Raw genomic sequence first — 16,363 nt, forward strand, 5'->3', positions numbered from 1 at the left:
ATGTTACAGTGCAACTGTGCAGTGCAGTTATACATTAGTGTAGTGTGTGTAGTGTATGTAATATGACCTCTTCTCCTCCTCCTGGCGTTTATTAAATATATGGCTATTTACGCTCAATTCAATCTGACATAGTAGTTAACATAAATCAAGTGGCGTGGTTTAATGGTTTCACTCATAGACTGTAAAGGTTCCACTGCATCACCTCGTAGCCCCTTTCGGAACCCAGAACCCTGTATACTTTGTTTTTGTACAATTACCAAGGAAGATAATTACGAGGACACATTCGCAATTTCGCATGTGCGTATGGAAGTAATACTGCCGGGTGTTGTATCATTTTTGGTACCGGCCGGGGTACGCGTCGTTTGAGCGCCGCCCGCCCGGGGCATGTGAGTCGGCATAAGCACCGCCACCACGCTCCTCTCCTCCTCGTGGATCCTCCCCCCATGTCTGGAAAGTTCTGTGCCCTTCCTTCCTTCAAGCAGCAGCAGGCTGGCTAGTAGCAGGCGGATGGATTTAGAACTGAAGTCCCTTAATCAGCAAGCAGACTAGAGCAACGTGGATCTCTTGTCAGCTTTAGCTAGAAGACATTAGAAGGCTGTGACTGACTGGAGCATGTGCTGATCAGTGATTTATAAACGACGCTAGCGGAAGCAACAAAAAGTGTGTGTGCGTTCATCCACTATAGTAACAGTGGAGTAAACTAACTGTTGATACTAGACAGCTAACGCCAGTTAGCCACTATAGCTGAGGGCTGCTTGTGCATTAGTAGTGGACAACCGGTAACGTTTAACAAGCGTTTAGTTTAATTTATATTTGTGGCACAGTCAGTCTCACAGATCGAAGCCCGCGAGAGAGGAACGGGGTTTTTGTAACACCACAATCCGAACGGCAATGACTGCAGAGGAACAGACAAGTGAAGGACAACACAGCATCCCCATGGAGGGAGAGGATATCACGCCGAAGAAAGATGGGGGTGTTTTGAAGGTAAATGCACTTGGCATTGTCCTTTAATCGCTACCCAGCGGAATGCTTTTCATGTTGGCTGGCTGTTTGTCACTGGCCTATTATAATTTCTGGCTAAGCTAACGCTAGCACCGGGGTGCTAAACAAGCTCGTAAAGCTGTACACATGCACCCCAGCTAGGTTAGCGCTAGTCGCTAGCATACTTCTATCATGAAAACACGTGTTCATTCATAGTTTCGCCACGGTATTTCATTAGAAAATATCCCGGTTGAAGTTATACTTGTTCAGTTTGCAATTTGACATTGGATATCTGCCCAGGACACGTATCTAATGCCTATCTGATCACTATCAGTTACCCAGCTTCCTCATAATTCTAGAAGACTGAGGAATCAGTCGTGCAACACACACACGCACGCACACAGTCACACACACACACACACACACACACACACACACACTACCCCGTCTTGATCTCTTGAACACGCCATGGAGTGAAACAATAACCATATTAATTAATCTGGAGAATGAATATTAATGCTAGTTGTTATATTGAGTGAATTAAGCGTGTATTACTGTAGAAAAGTGTCATCATTGTTTGTTTACTCTCTTCCTCTTTCTGTCTTTCTCCAGCTGGTGAAAAGGGAAGGAACAGGCACAGAGCTGCCTATGACAGGTGACAAAGTGTTTGTACACTATGTGGGCACACTTCTCGACGGAACTCCATTCGACTCGAGCAGGGACAGGGGGGAGAAGTTCTCTTTTGAGTTGGGCAAAGGTTAGTTCATGCCGTTGACCCAAACACCAACACCTCTCTATTCTATCGCCTAATTGTATGCATTGTGCGTTCACGCCCACCACCTATATGTTCTTCTTTGTGTTTGCACTGCAGGCCAAGTAATAAAAGCATGGGATATTGGTGTAGCCACGATGAAAGTGGGAGAGCTGAGTCAACTTATTTGTAAGCCAGAGTATGCTTATGGATCTGCAGGCAGTCCGCCCAAGATACCTCCCAACGCCACACTCGTGTTCCAGGTAAGACCGATCGGTTTACGATATGCTACATTACAGCTTCTTGTTTGTATACATTGTGCTTTACCACGTCGGTGGAGTCGGTAGCGATGTCACCTCACAGCTAGAAGGTCCTGGGTTCGTTTCCCACTGGGGGTGCCTGGGGTGTGTTCAACTCCGTGTCATCAGTGCCCATACCCTGGATGGGGTTGGCAAAAGGGCCTTTCTGTGTGGAGTTTGCATGTCCTCCCCATGTTCCCTAGGGTAGGTACCCTCACAAAATACGTTCTTGCTGTCCGGAGAAAACCTCATAACTCCATTTTTGAGGTTTGTGATTCCCATAAATCAGTGCTATTGAACACCCTTTATGTCTGTGTGTTTTATTGAGAGCTTGGACTCCTCATGCATTGAAGAAAGCATGAGGTCAGACCGTTGCTCTCCCCAGGTTGGCAGAGGGAGTGTAGCGCCCAGGATTACATTAGAAACTGGGTGAAAAAAACTGGTTGCAAAAATGTATTTAAAAAAAAACATGAAACCTGGCCTCTATTTTATCATTATAGGTATAAAAAATAAGAAGAAAATAGCAGACCTACAACCTCACAACGTGTCTCATCACAACACGTTATGAGCTTGTAGAGGTGCTATTTTCATTGTACGACCGTGTCAGGCTTAAGTGGTTGGTGCACTGCATGCTAATTTTTTCCTCATGCTGATACATATTACAGGTAGAGCTGTTTGAGTTCCATGGGGAAGATATTACCGAGGAAGAGAATGGTGGAATCATTCGTCGTATTGTCACCAAAGGAGAGGGCTACAACAAGCCCAATGAAGGAGCTTCTGTTGAAGGTAGCCATCCACACAACTAGAGCTGCACCCAAACATTGTGTTCATTATTTAATTGAATAATCAAGGTGTGTGTGTGTGTGTGTGTGTGTGTGTGTGTGTGTGTGTATAAAAAGGCTGGCAAAATGATCACGTTAACGGTGTTAATTAATTGTGTTAAAATATTTTAACGCATGCACGGTCTTGACCCGCAGTGTTGTCTCTGAACTTGTGTGAACATCAGTCTCTTGACAGTTCACACTTCATACAACAGTGTCCCAGATTCCCATAGTCTTCTAGGCTAAAACACACCCTAAACAGGCCTTAATATAAGGCGGATAAAATGCCAATCTGTCCCAACTCCTGACAGCAAATTTGAACGCAATCACATTCTGATGCGCGCAACTCAGAGTCACAACTCTATGATGATGTGCATGCCGCTCGCGCTGATCCAAGACGCAGAAGTAGAACATGTCATGTCCAGACCCAAAAACACAGAGGTAAACTTGATGTTGTTTGATTAAACACAACGTGCCACAATGTCACCGAAAACTAGCTTCCCGTAGCTTATTATTCTTGCATCGAGTAGTGCTGTGTAACGTCGCCTCGGCCAACAAAACACAGCTCTCAAGTGAAGTCTGACTTGTGCTTCATTGTACGATGTGTTGCATGCTGAGAATGGCTGATCACAATAAAAGCATTTCAGCTTTCACAAGTTGAAAAGAGCTATTATTACAGTATCAGCATAATGGGCATATTTCACATAGCCCATATATGACGAGACAGAAGCAAAATGGAAAAGGGTTAGGCCTACTGATTCGGATTTCACATTGCAAAGGGAAGAGTGGACACCTCAGTGTTAAATTGGCTTTTTTTTTCTTCTAAATAAATAAGGAATGAATTTGTGTAATGGATGGACATATTGTAAAAGTTGTCACTTTATTAATCCCAAAGGGATTTTTTAATTTTTTGATTTATTTTTTATAGAAACAACATATTGGAAGAATTTCTAAATACTAAATAGTTCGAATGGTGACTAATCATGATTAATTTTGAAGCTGTGATTAATCTGATTTAAAACCTTTAATCATTTGACAGCCCATATACTGTGTGTGTGTGTGTGTGTATATATATATATATATATATATATATATATATATATATATATATATATATATATAGATAATAATTATTCTATATAGTTCTAAAGGTCCCTTCAGTCCCTTTCAGATGTATTTTTATTTTATTTTTCCTGAGTGTTATTTTACAACAGTGTACAAAAGCGTGAAGTTGGCACATAAACACAAGGCAGCTCATGTGTTGGTGATGTGACATGTGAGGAATCTAGGATATATGGCTGTTTCTTTTTTAAGACATTTTGCAATAGTAGGCTGCAGCCAGAGGCTGTGGCTATTTAGGGGTGCTTGGCATGGAACAGTTTGGGAACCCCTGGCATGGCTGTCATTGAAACAGATTATTATTCATGTAAGACTAGACATAAATGTAAAGCAGCTTTACTTATTTTCAGACATGGAGACATGACTACAATCATATTTGAAATCAGGTCCTCGTGACTCACAAGGAGCTTATAGTTGTCTGTGCATTAACTGGCTGAGTCACCAGGCATCCCCATTACAATCATATTGGATAATTCAATGTACGCACTATCTCCCAACACTAGGAGACTTTTATCACCTATTTACAGCTGTTGAAGTAGCATATATCTTTCTTGGCCGTGTGTGAGTATAAAGCTACATACGTCCTAACTATTACTTGATGTATAATTTTAACACTATATATTTTACTTTGTAGTTTATGAATTGAACACATTGATAAAGTTCCCGGCCTGCTGCGGTTAACAGTGCAGTTTGAACACCAAACACAGCAAATTAAAAAATGCAACAATGACACAATTTCACCCAATCGCACAAGTCTACTGAACTACAGATGTGAATGTGACCTTAATGTGAGTTCACTAATCAAAACAACAAGAACAGTAATTAATGTATTTATAAAAGTGCAGATGCTTATGCTACTACACTCTGTACATTTTCAACAAGTGCAATAAGTTTGGGTAATACTAGCAGCCATAGTATATACCGTATTGTACCTTATATTGTCACAGTCGGACGGAAACCTTGTATTATGTTTAGTCACAAGCTCTTGTTAATAAATAGATAGGCATCCATATGTCCATTATATGGAGGCAAAAGAACAAAAGTAAAATATTGAGAATATACGGTTTCTTCCTGTTGGAGACGATATCACATGAGTGAGTTTTTGAGTGGTGCAACTCTCAGAGAGAGAGAGAGAGAACACAGGTGTGATTTCTTAATAAAATGTGCAAATCATTTATATATAAAAAAAAGAGTTACACTGTTATAATTAATTACGTTGTTTGTTATCTTGTCCTTTGGTCACACTGCTAGACAAATACACAGACAAAAGCTTACATGTTTTTGGTTCAGAAACGTGTCACTCTTTTCAATCATACATGTTAGGTTCAGAATTTATTCTGTTTCAGTCACTAACTTCCATTGCTTTTCTAATTTTCCTTTTGTAGTGGTTGTTCAGGGGACTTACGAGGGCCGGGTGTTTGACGAGAGAGAGATGAAGTTTGACATTGGAGACGGAGAGGGCCTGGGTTTGCCAACCGGAGTTGAGAAAGCCATCATGGCCATGGAACAGGGAGAGGAGTCCCTATTCACTATTAAGCCCAAGTATGCTCAGTGTATTATGCTAATTACTAGAACTCTCCTAACTTTGGGTGCCTGATGGCTCCAAGATATATATGTTTTCACAATGTTGTTGTTATAGCACTGATATAGATAGCATAGGAGTGTGTGGTTCTTTCTGGACCCACTGAAAACTCCCAATTATTTGTTCCCATAGAGAGAGAAAATGTATATTTAATTATATGATACTGTAGAAGGAAACCACCTAACTCCACGTTTGAGGTTTTTGATATTTATTTTTTTGTTGTGTAAATCAGTGCTATTGAACACCCTTTACATCTGTGTGTTTTGAAAATATTGAACCAGTGAAAAGTAGTATAAAGTGCTTTGTGCAAAACCTCTTAACTCCATTGGACCCTCAAACTGTCTCCCATCTCTCCTGCTCTTGTGGAAGTATGGTAATTGACAATATATAAAGTCACAACACCAACTTTTATTGCTTTGTTTTCAAAATAAGTTTTCTTAATTTCCTGAAAAATGTGTTATTTTTTCATTTCGTGAAAATTTAACATTTTGGAGTAAGTGGTATATTTTCACAGAATCAAAGGTTTTATGTTCATGACTCACCAGGATCCTGGATGTCTTGATACTAGGCTTAAAATTATTGATATTAATATTTTCTCTATGGGAAGAATGAATGACCGATTTTTCAGTGGGTCCAGAGAACCACGCCCACTGCTACAATATGCTCTATATAACATTTTATCATTATTTTATTGGGATTTAATTTAGCTTTTAAGGGAAACGCTATTAATAAATGTTGTTATAATTAACATTAATGTGAATATCCCTTTAATACTTAAAGGGATATTGCACTTAAAAATGTATCGTCTTCTCTGGCTTTTGAGAAAAATGTTATGTTTATTTTTATTATCATTTATTCAATTATTTTCTTGTTCACAGGTATGGCTTTGGAAAAGCAGGACATGCAGGGTACAAAATTCCTGGTGAAGCTATGTTGGAGTACAGGATCCAGCTGACTAAATTTGAGAAGGTGCGTTGCAATTACATCTCAGCTTCAGTCAACTGATGAACACAAACTGTTCAGACTAAATAATTTTCTGTCCTTTAGTCCAAGGAAGCATGGGAGATGAACACACTAGAGAAACTGGAACAGAGTGCCATCGTCAAAGAGAAGGGAACACAATACTTTAAGGTATGTGGTTGTGTGTTTAAAAGATGCAGACCGTAATAAATACTGAGCCATTTCAAGACCACGTGTATTTTGTGTGTCTTTAGGATGGAAAGTACAAGCAGGCATCAGTGGCATACAAGAGGATTGTGTCATGGCTGGAACACGAGTCTGCTTTGTTGCCAGCCGACGAGCCGATAGCCAAAGCACTGCGACTGGCCGCGCATCTGAACCTGGCCATGTGCTACCTCAAAATGCTGGAGCCAAGTCAAGCCCTGGAGAACTGCGACAAGGTAACGCCTGAGAGCTAAATCCAGGGAAATATTGTAAAGGTTTAAAGATATCGGACCATGCATTTATAATTGAGGTTAGAAGCCCTCTTCCACAGATACAATTCAGAACATGTTTATTTTTTCAAATGGTGTTTTAAGTACCAATCTGTGAGGTAGGTATGTTAAAACAATATACTAGGTTGAAAATGTTGGTACATTTGAAGCTATCATATTTCAGATATTGTTGAAATTGCGTCTGTCGAGGGAGGGAGACAATTAATGCTTGTGTTTGATAAGCTATACACAGATGGTTCATCAATGCGTGCATAATAATAATATATACGGTTTTATATAGCGCTTTACTATCAATAAAGGCAGCAGAAGCCCCAAAAAATATTTTTGAAAGAAGTGTGTACCCAAAGCTTTGTACCCAACTGTAGGCTCTGGATCTGGATGAATCCAACGAGAAGGCTCTATTCCGAAGGGGAGAGTCACGGTTTGCCATGAAAGAGTTTGAACGAGCAAGAGGTGACTTCCAGCGAGTCGTCCAGCTGTATCCGGCCAACAAAGCAGCCAAGAGTCAGGTGAAACACACAAGCCTTTAAATACGATAAGTACCAGGTCTTATTACCTAACTTGAGTAAACTAAAGACCTGGAGGCGTGGTTAATGCCATTTGGCTATTCTGAGTGTCCAAAGAGCATTGATCACGCCTCCAGGTCTTTAGTTTACTCAAGTTAGGTAATAAGACCTGGTACTTAAGACACGCAAAATACAGCCCTTAGCCTCTCAGACCCAAGACATAAAATATTTTGTTGTCGGTTAAAATATCAATTATTCTACAATCGCTGTGTAGACTTCTTGGAAATTAAGTAATGCAGATTTTAAACAATGTTTAACTCTTGAGAGTGTAAAATGAAACCAAATGGATCCATACGGGTACATTTGGTTTCATTTTACGCTCTCAAGAGTTAAAGATCTATAAGGGTCAATTTGTTTACAAACTCCATCATTTAGCTGTCTCAAGGACCACTGGTGGTCGCCGGACCACTGGTTGAAAACCACTGATCTTATCTAGGAATGTAGAGTGAATACTGAATTAAAAAAATGAATCTGAATGTCATGCTATAACGTGTTGTTGGATGAACAGCAAAACTCATGACATGTCATATATTCCCTATCCCGTCAGGTTGCTATTTGTCAGAAACAGATCAAGGAGCAGCATGAGAAGGATAAGCGCCTCTATGCCAACATGTTCCAGAAGTTTGCTGATGCAGATGCCAAGGTGAGACTTGACTGTCCTTTTTAGTTCTCTACAGCAACCATAAGGGGGCAGGATAACCATCATATTGGCAAGGCAGACAAAAGGAACTGCAAGGTGACAACTGCCCAAGAGGAAAATTAGCAAGAGAGAGAACTTTGCTTTACTTCCCGTATCTGCGTGAGGTGGGCGGTAACATTATTAGGAGGCGGGAAGAATGTTGGAGTCTATTCATTTCCAATGGGAGAATGAACGTGATTACGTGAACACAGCTTCTGAACCATGGTCACTGAACTAACCCAATCATCACAAGGCACACAATATTTACAAGATATTCATAGTAAAATGGCTTCTTTAAGCGAGACAAATCAGGAGAAAATATACTTTGTTAATGGCATTTCCTTATCCCAGCAAAGAACTCGTGAGATTTCAGATGAGTCCGGAAGCCTCTCGCTGTCCATCTGCAATTTGACGGACAACACATAGGGGGCTCTGACCCCATATTTAAGATGACAATATGTGAAATTAAATGTGTGTTCCAATGCTTAATAATATAATTGTCCTTGATGGGGACTGATTTTGACATTTGCCATAATGCTCTCAATGCTCATCCACATGACGTCAGTGTTGTCAGCCTGGGAGAGGGGAGGGGAGGGGGTGGGGAGGTCGGGGAGAAGCAAACCACGCCTACTATATTTAAGAGACCATTTGTAGGCTTTGTGTACCATTTCGCCTATAGTGGCTCCAATGAAGTTGGCCCGTCTTCATTAATAGACCATCTTTGCAACTGCTAATGTGTGACTTCCCCTTCTCTTTTGATGGACAGAAACAGGATGGCAAGGATGAGGTGAAAGACGACAGTGGCAGCATGGACGTTGAGAACGGTGGAGCACGGGAGTAGATGTTTCAGATGCTGATCTGACTGTGTTACAGTCTGTATTTACTTCAGACTTTATAACTTCGGCCATTTTGTGTTTTTAAGGTGTGATTGTCTGTGTGAGAATGAGTGTACCAATGAGAGCACTGACGTCGCTGGCTTTCTCTTGCTGTTTCCACACTAAGGCGTCTAGGTGCAGAAATTTTCCGCTCAGAGCAGGCATCTCTTCCTGGTTTTTAGACAGCTGGTGGATGGAAATTAAGCTCCACCCATGCGGCTGAATGCCGCGACGGCCAGATTCCCGGAAACGCTTGCCTTTGCGGTGGAACTTCATTTCCATCCACCAGCTGTCTAAAAACCAGCTAGAGCCTGCTCTGAGTGGAAAATTGCCACGCCTAGACGCCCAAGTGTGGAAACGGCTTATGTCTCTCTGCTTTCGCCATAGCAGCTGGCTGGCTGGGCGGGACCTCTCTAACTGGTGGCTACCCTAAAGGGGAGGGGGTCGTGGCACAAGTGTGTTAGCCAACCCTAACCCTGTGTATCCATCCAATCCACAGCTTGGAGCTGTGCATGTGTTTTCACTGCTTGTCTGTAAGATGTGTAAAAAAAAAAAAAAAATCGACCCTCATCCCTCACCCGTCAAGGGCTAGATTCACCTTGCACTCCCCCTGCCCCCCCTTGTCTGTGTTCTCTCTCCTCCACAGTCACCGTTTTGTTGACGGGCTGATAACCTGTTCAGCACCAAGTAAGATGGCTTTACGTGCGTTATGTGTTGAGTTTTGAATGATAGGGTGCCTGTCTTAAAAGTATGTAAGTAGCAGCACTGCAGACATGAGATGTTGGCCTGGTAAACCCCTCAGAGTTCAAGCTTCTTTCTTTGACCTAAGTGGAGTTGCACCACTATAGCAGCCAGGATAACAAGACTGTTCCTCTTCACTTTTATAATTACCCTGTTTTTTGTTTTGTTAGTTTCTTTTTCATATTTTTTGTGCTTGTAATTTCTGTAATTGTTAATTTCATGAATACAACAATGAATTACTTAACTGGAAAATGTGTGAGAAAGCAAGTAAGATAGTAGCTTCTCCTGGGCATACTAAAAAATAACTAAAGTAAATGGTTCACTTTTAGTCTTTGCTGTAAAGAATATATAATATTGATATAATTATGTGCGCACAAAGAATATCGGACCCACCACTCTAAGCTCTAAACTAGAAGGAAATAAGAGCTCTGATTCATTTGGAGTCGCCAAGACAACTGGAAGGCAGGTTCACCTGTCTTAACTTAAATTTGAATTACACAATTTACATAATTGAGCATTTTTGGAGCTTTTTAGCAGAGGTTCAGGAGCAGGACCACACCTCCAATCAAGTCACTTCCAGTCACCTGTAAATGCTCACCTAACCCTCTTTGATATCACATTCATTCATTTTGTTTTATTTCAATACATCTGTTGACCACATTCTGATTGAAGGTGTGGTCCTTACTAGTGAATTTGTAGTTTAAACTTAAGATTTGATCATTTTGGCTTTAGCAACTTGGAGGAAGTATTTGGGGACTAATTTGGAACAGGCCAGGCAAAGTGGGTTGGATTTGTAGTGTATGCTAGTTCTTTGTTGGAATGGTCAATCCTTGCCTTGACTGAAGGATCCAAAATATAACTAATAAAATGCATCAATTTGACTTGATTTGTTTGTTTTGGCCTTTTCTTGACTTCAGTCAGTTGTGTTTAGTTTCCTGCTGTCATGCTTTTGTGTCCCTCTATAATTTTAAAACTATAAGTAATTTTTGTCAACAGATCTCATATTTTACTTTAAAACAAATGTACCCATTAACTGCCTCTTTTTAGATGAGTAGCTGCCTTGTGGTTCATACACCTACAAAGTGTATTGATTTGTCTAACTTGTTGATCAAAACATGCCGATGCGAATATTAAATGGAAGTAGGACCCATGGCAGAGTTAACTTTGGGGTTGTTTGATGTTCATATCCTCTGGTTGCCTGTCAAGCAACTAGCCTATTGTGGGCCTACTGTCCCTGGAAAGTGTCGATGTGTTCTATCCCAGGGCCATCGGTGTCAGTTTACGGATGAGAGCTCTTGCGTAATTAGGGTTTCATGCTGCACTGTTTAACTCTATTTTTGTATTTTGTTTTTAAAAAGCTTATAGTATATGAATAAAGGTTATGGTTATAGATTAGACGGAACGAAAAAATGGTTGAATTAGAAATCTAGTCCTTGGATATAAATTTATACTGCTGTCTTATCTCATCATATTGCTTCTACAGAAAAATGCACACAGTCTTTTAAGACAATAAAAACATTTTAACTGCATGAGTGTTGCAGATCGCAGATGAGTAAGCCTGGGACCGAGGCTAGTTGCAGATGCTTTCCTTAGCTACGGAGGCTAATTGAGGGGCCAAATGTTGCAGTTCTGCCTTAACCGTGCTTTTGCAAAACTTGGCTATAGTAAACGGTGAAGACGCGAAGACCACAACCATTGGCCAAAGGGTGGTGCTATAGCACTCAATTGAAAATGAAACTTTTCGTTTCTTTTGACCTCTGACCTTTTAGATCACCCAATGTTTGTCAATGTTTCCCCTTCCCCATAGGACGGTTAAGAGTCTGGGTGTCATCCTCGACAGTACCCTATCATTCCACACCCACTGTATTAACTGTTTTTTAACCTGTACAGCAACCTTGAGTGCCCTGAAAGGCCATTATTTTGCCACATAACATACATGCACGTCTTTCTGTCTGTCTGTCAGTTTGTGGTGCAAACAGCTGCAATACCGCTGGGTGACCTAAAGTGGCACTGTTGAGCAGCCTAAAAGGGCCATTCACACTGGCCACCAGCCAGCCATGGTGGTGTTGTTGAGCAACAGAGCCTATACTGTATAACAGGTGTGGCCTGTTCACAAAAGGAGTGCTCTCTAGAAACTAGAAGAAATGGTGGCTGGCTGCCTTGTCTTGATCTAACTGAGACTGAAAAATGCAGTGAGCTTGTGGTAACCAGCTTGTGGTAGAAAAAGGTATGTATAATGTACATGAGAAATATCTAGACTATCTTCATTTTTCATACATACCAAACTATATACGATCCGCAGTCAGCACAAACTATGGAATAAACTAACCTCATTACCAGTTATCTTCGGTCTGATAAAGTTTGAAATATAATTAAGTGTCTAAACCTGAAGTACAGGTCTACATGTTATCCAGCCTATTGGAACTTGCTGTACGTCTTGTACACTTGGTTAGAAACTTTATAGTTGATTCTGCCCTTTCCTGAGGTGCAGTGTCCAAAAAACCATCTACATCCAAAGACAAATTTGTTCTTCTCAACTGATTCGTTACCATGCTGACTCCATCAAGGTCCTATCCTCGCCCATTCCCTCATTGATTTATTGATTGTGCTGTGGCTTCTCCTAGCAGTACAGTATATCTGTAACATGGAAGCTGATAGTGACTTCAAACTATTCCTGGCAAATAAAATGATAAAACCTGTGGGGGGCAGCAAGGTATTAGGCATCTGAGCTGGAGAAATGTGGAACAGTGGTGGATGGCAAAGCTTATCTGTAGACTCTGATGGCAATGTGTATATTGAAGGGGTGGATTGGCCACAGGACGTACCAGGCATATGCCCGGTGGGCCGACCCGCTGGTGGGCCGGTCTGGGCCAAATGTTAAATGAGTTGTCTATTGGTTGTGTATAATTTATGTTGTACCGTTTATCCGTTTATCATTTATGTTGTACTGTAAATGTGGTAGTGTTAACGGCTTGTAATTTCAAGTATTTGTATGGGCCTCGACCCGAAAAGTATCTGTGCCTTGGTTGTGGTGGGCCAGTCTGGGCCAAATTCCTGCAGCCCTGCATGATGCACTTTTAAGCCTCACCATGTGCTTTTTAATTTAACAATGGGAACAATGTTTGTCTGAAGTTGGTCAAGCATGAGAAGAAACTGACAATATAAATTAATTGTGTGCGATAGTACAACTGATACAAGGGAAGCTGGAAGTACCTTCAACTAAAAACGCCGGGACAACGCTCCACACGTCCCAAACTCTTCTCCCTTCTGCCTCCAAAACTATGGAATGCACTTCCCATTGCAATCAGAACTGCAGCCTCACTCCCAATCTTCCGCCGTAGTCTGAAGTGAAAACCCACCTTTTCAGACTTCATCATGGCCGTAGCACTTGCCCTATAGCCCCTTAGATAGCACTTTATGTAGACCCTTACATAGCATTTTATAACTGATAACATTTATAACATGATAACTACTTTTTATGTATGTGATGTATGCCATGCTTTTTGTTATTGCTGCCTTAATGTAAATCGCTCTGGATTAAGAGCTTCTGCTAAATGCCTAAATTGTATACAGATGACCACATGTGAGTTCCATGAGGTGCTGTCAAATCAGGAGTAGACAGTCACTTGTTCTCTACCTCAGGCAATACTGCTTTGCTAATATGGAGTACATGTCAGCTGTGGTGAGATCGCTTGCCTTTCAAGTTACACCGGTATTTTCTTTATGCTCCTTTTTTCCAAGTTCAATGTGACATAGCTCAGTACAGTAGAGGGACCCCCACACTGTAACTCTGTCATTTCTCAACCGTTTTGAACGTGGGGCGGCTCGCCGGAACCGAACCGGCACCCTGGGCGTGTTCCTGGGGGTCTGGAACTTCCAGGGACCCCCACACGGAGTTGCACCACTCACTTCACACTGGTGTGATTATCTTTTTTTTTATGTCATTCTAACCATTCACACTAATAGACAGAACATATAACAGTTATTTAAAGACTTCCAGCATTGCTTTGAAACTTGAAAGTGGCAAGGAATCATAATAGGTATCAAGGTATCATAATGCATCAATCCTTGAAGTAAATTAGAGGGGTAATATTTTGGAAGGGTCGCCAGTTGCATTTCTGAATATGTGCATGAAAAGTAATGAAAATCTGAATAAAGTTAATATTTTAGTAAAAGCACAGTAACAATACAGAATATTTAGGTAATTAGTAGGTAAAAGCTTTCGGATGCACACGTCTGTGTGTGGGGCACTGAAAACGTAGTTTTTCACTGGCATGCATCAGAACCTCAGGCTCAGACACATAGGGCCGATCAATGCACAGCCTCAACTTGCCCACTGTGATCTTCTCACTTGCTGGTGGAAGTTGTCATTGTGGGGTGTTATAAGGTAACACCCCCGGTGTTAGGTGTGTGATATCTTTGTATGGATCTTAATATCTTACCCACAGCAGGATGTATCCACCCCATTGTTCCATCGACCGTCCACAGGCTGTTGAGAGCCTACATCTATACAGTATTAATTCCTTAATCCTTACATATATTAACTTTTGGCTGTTGGCTGAAAATTGTACATCTCCTTGTACTGCAGGGAGCTCTGAGCCTGTGTGAATGGTCCGTCTTTTCTCTTGTTTTATTTTATTTATTTCTTGTTTTATAAAAATGTTCTGCTGCAACATTTATGCGGCGCTGCTAGTCTCATGCTGCCCGTATAGGTGCGCACAATATGCACATTTCCAGTGCAAAAACTACTCTAGTCCCGAAACTGTCCCGGCTGAGATCAATTTAAGTCCCAAATAGATATTGTATAGTTCCTGGGACATAGAAGGACCCCCTTAGTTTTTATTTTGACACTTGCTTTGCCTTTATAAGTAAGTAAGTAAAGTTTATTTATAGAGCACCTTTCACAGACAATTACAGTCACAAAGTGCTTTAACAACAATAACATTAAAACAAGTCAATAGTCAATAAAACAAGTCAAGAACTAAATCACTAATAAATTAAGACAAAATAGAAAAAGTAGAGTAAAAATAAAGCATTTAACATTTAACAAGGCCGGCTATGGAATTGGAAAGGCCTGTTTAAAAAGGTGAGTTTTCAACAGTCCTTTGACAATGTCCACATAATCCACAGTTCTTAGGTGGAGTGGGAGCTCATTCCATAGCCTAGGGGCAAAGGCTCGATCGCCTTTGGTTATTCGTTTTGTCTGAGAAACAACCAGCAAAGCCTGTGATGTGGATCTCAGTGACCTTCTGCAGGGCACATACGGTTGGAGCAGGTCAGAGAGATAAGGAGGTGCCTCATGGCCATGGAGGGCTCGGTGTGTAATGACTAGAATATTGGCAACCTCCTTTTCTCGAGGAGGTCCATTGAATGGAATTGAATTGAACTGAATATTGGTTCAGTGTGTTGCAGTTGCTTGAGGACACTTTGACACACAGCCAAGAGTAACTGGGGATCGAACAGGAAACATATATGACTCCAAGACAGCCTCTCTACCTCCAGAGCCACTGCTGCCCCGGTTGATGATGGAGAGATTCTTAATGATGATTCTTTGTATTGCTTCCGGCTTATCATGCTAGATGAATATAGTAGAACTTTCATTGTTATTTTGACTTATTGAGTTAATTTACCTTGATTCCAGAGTATGTGCATCATATAGTTTGTAGACAGATCATGATGTAATTATACAGTGATGTGAGTATATGTACTTTTTAAATATTTTTCAAATCATGACAATAACCCTCTCAATCAATTCCTCCTCATGCAAAAATATTTTGTCTATATGATGTCTACAAAAATGTAAGTGAAGAATATATCCATGGGGACTACAACTTCCACCAGACTATGTTGGAATGCAACCAACTTTGAACCCTCAAAGGTTCCTGTCCTCTGCTCTGTTTTGACAGCATGGCACCCATTCACACATTTAGCTTGCACTTATTGGTCAGCTGCTGTATCAGTCCTATAGGGCCAATGATATTATTTAGTTATGGCCTTATCACTCTCTGCCCCACCCCACCCGGGGTAAAATATTGGCTGGGTATGTGACGAAATTCATTATACACAGATGTTGTTATAGCAGTGAGTTGTCTGCTTACAGACTAAATTATAATCAAACTGAATGGGCATGGGGACTATATCTGATGTCTGATGACATTAATGCATACAGAAGGATATACAATTGAACGACAATGGTGTTGACTAATGGCAATATGCTGTGTGGAGCTGCTGATGATGATCATGTTGCAAAATGTAGGCTATGGCATGGCTATGGGTTAAAAATAACAGGCCTAGTTCGATCTGAGTTATTGAATATATGAGATTATGATTTATAATTATGATTATAATATTAATAATAATAATAATAAGTAGTCTAATACATAAAAATGATCCAACAGTCAGACCATAATGAAAATATACAATAACTTTAAAAAATATATATGATAACTTGTACTGAGTCATATAGCCTAATCAGACAAGTTGATGCTTTCATTG

The 16,363-nt window shown here is 40.8% G+C and overlaps 1 protein-coding gene across 1 annotated transcript; it reads left to right on the plus strand.

The window, feature by feature from the left end:
• The first annotated feature begins 470 nt into the window (after positions 1-470).
• Positions 471-10,754, plus strand: fkbp4 (FKBP prolyl isomerase 4). Its single transcript, XM_080761878.1, has 11 exons — positions 471-984; positions 1,594-1,738; positions 1,853-1,995; positions 2,697-2,817; positions 5,357-5,513; positions 6,432-6,522; positions 6,601-6,684; positions 6,768-6,953; positions 7,373-7,516; positions 8,121-8,216; positions 9,019-10,754. Exons 1-11 carry the CDS (start codon positions 892-894, stop codon positions 9,091-9,093), a joined length of 1,335 nt encoding a protein of 444 aa, XP_080618004.1. The 5' UTR covers positions 471-891; the 3' UTR covers positions 9,094-10,754.
• Positions 10,755-16,363: the final 5,609 nt, after the last annotated feature.

The sequence above is a fragment of the Protomyctophum bolini genome (assembly GCF_963924005.1).
Source record: "Protomyctophum bolini genome assembly, chromosome: 4".
NCBI lineage: Eukaryota > Metazoa > Chordata > Actinopteri > Myctophiformes > Myctophidae > Protomyctophum > Protomyctophum bolini.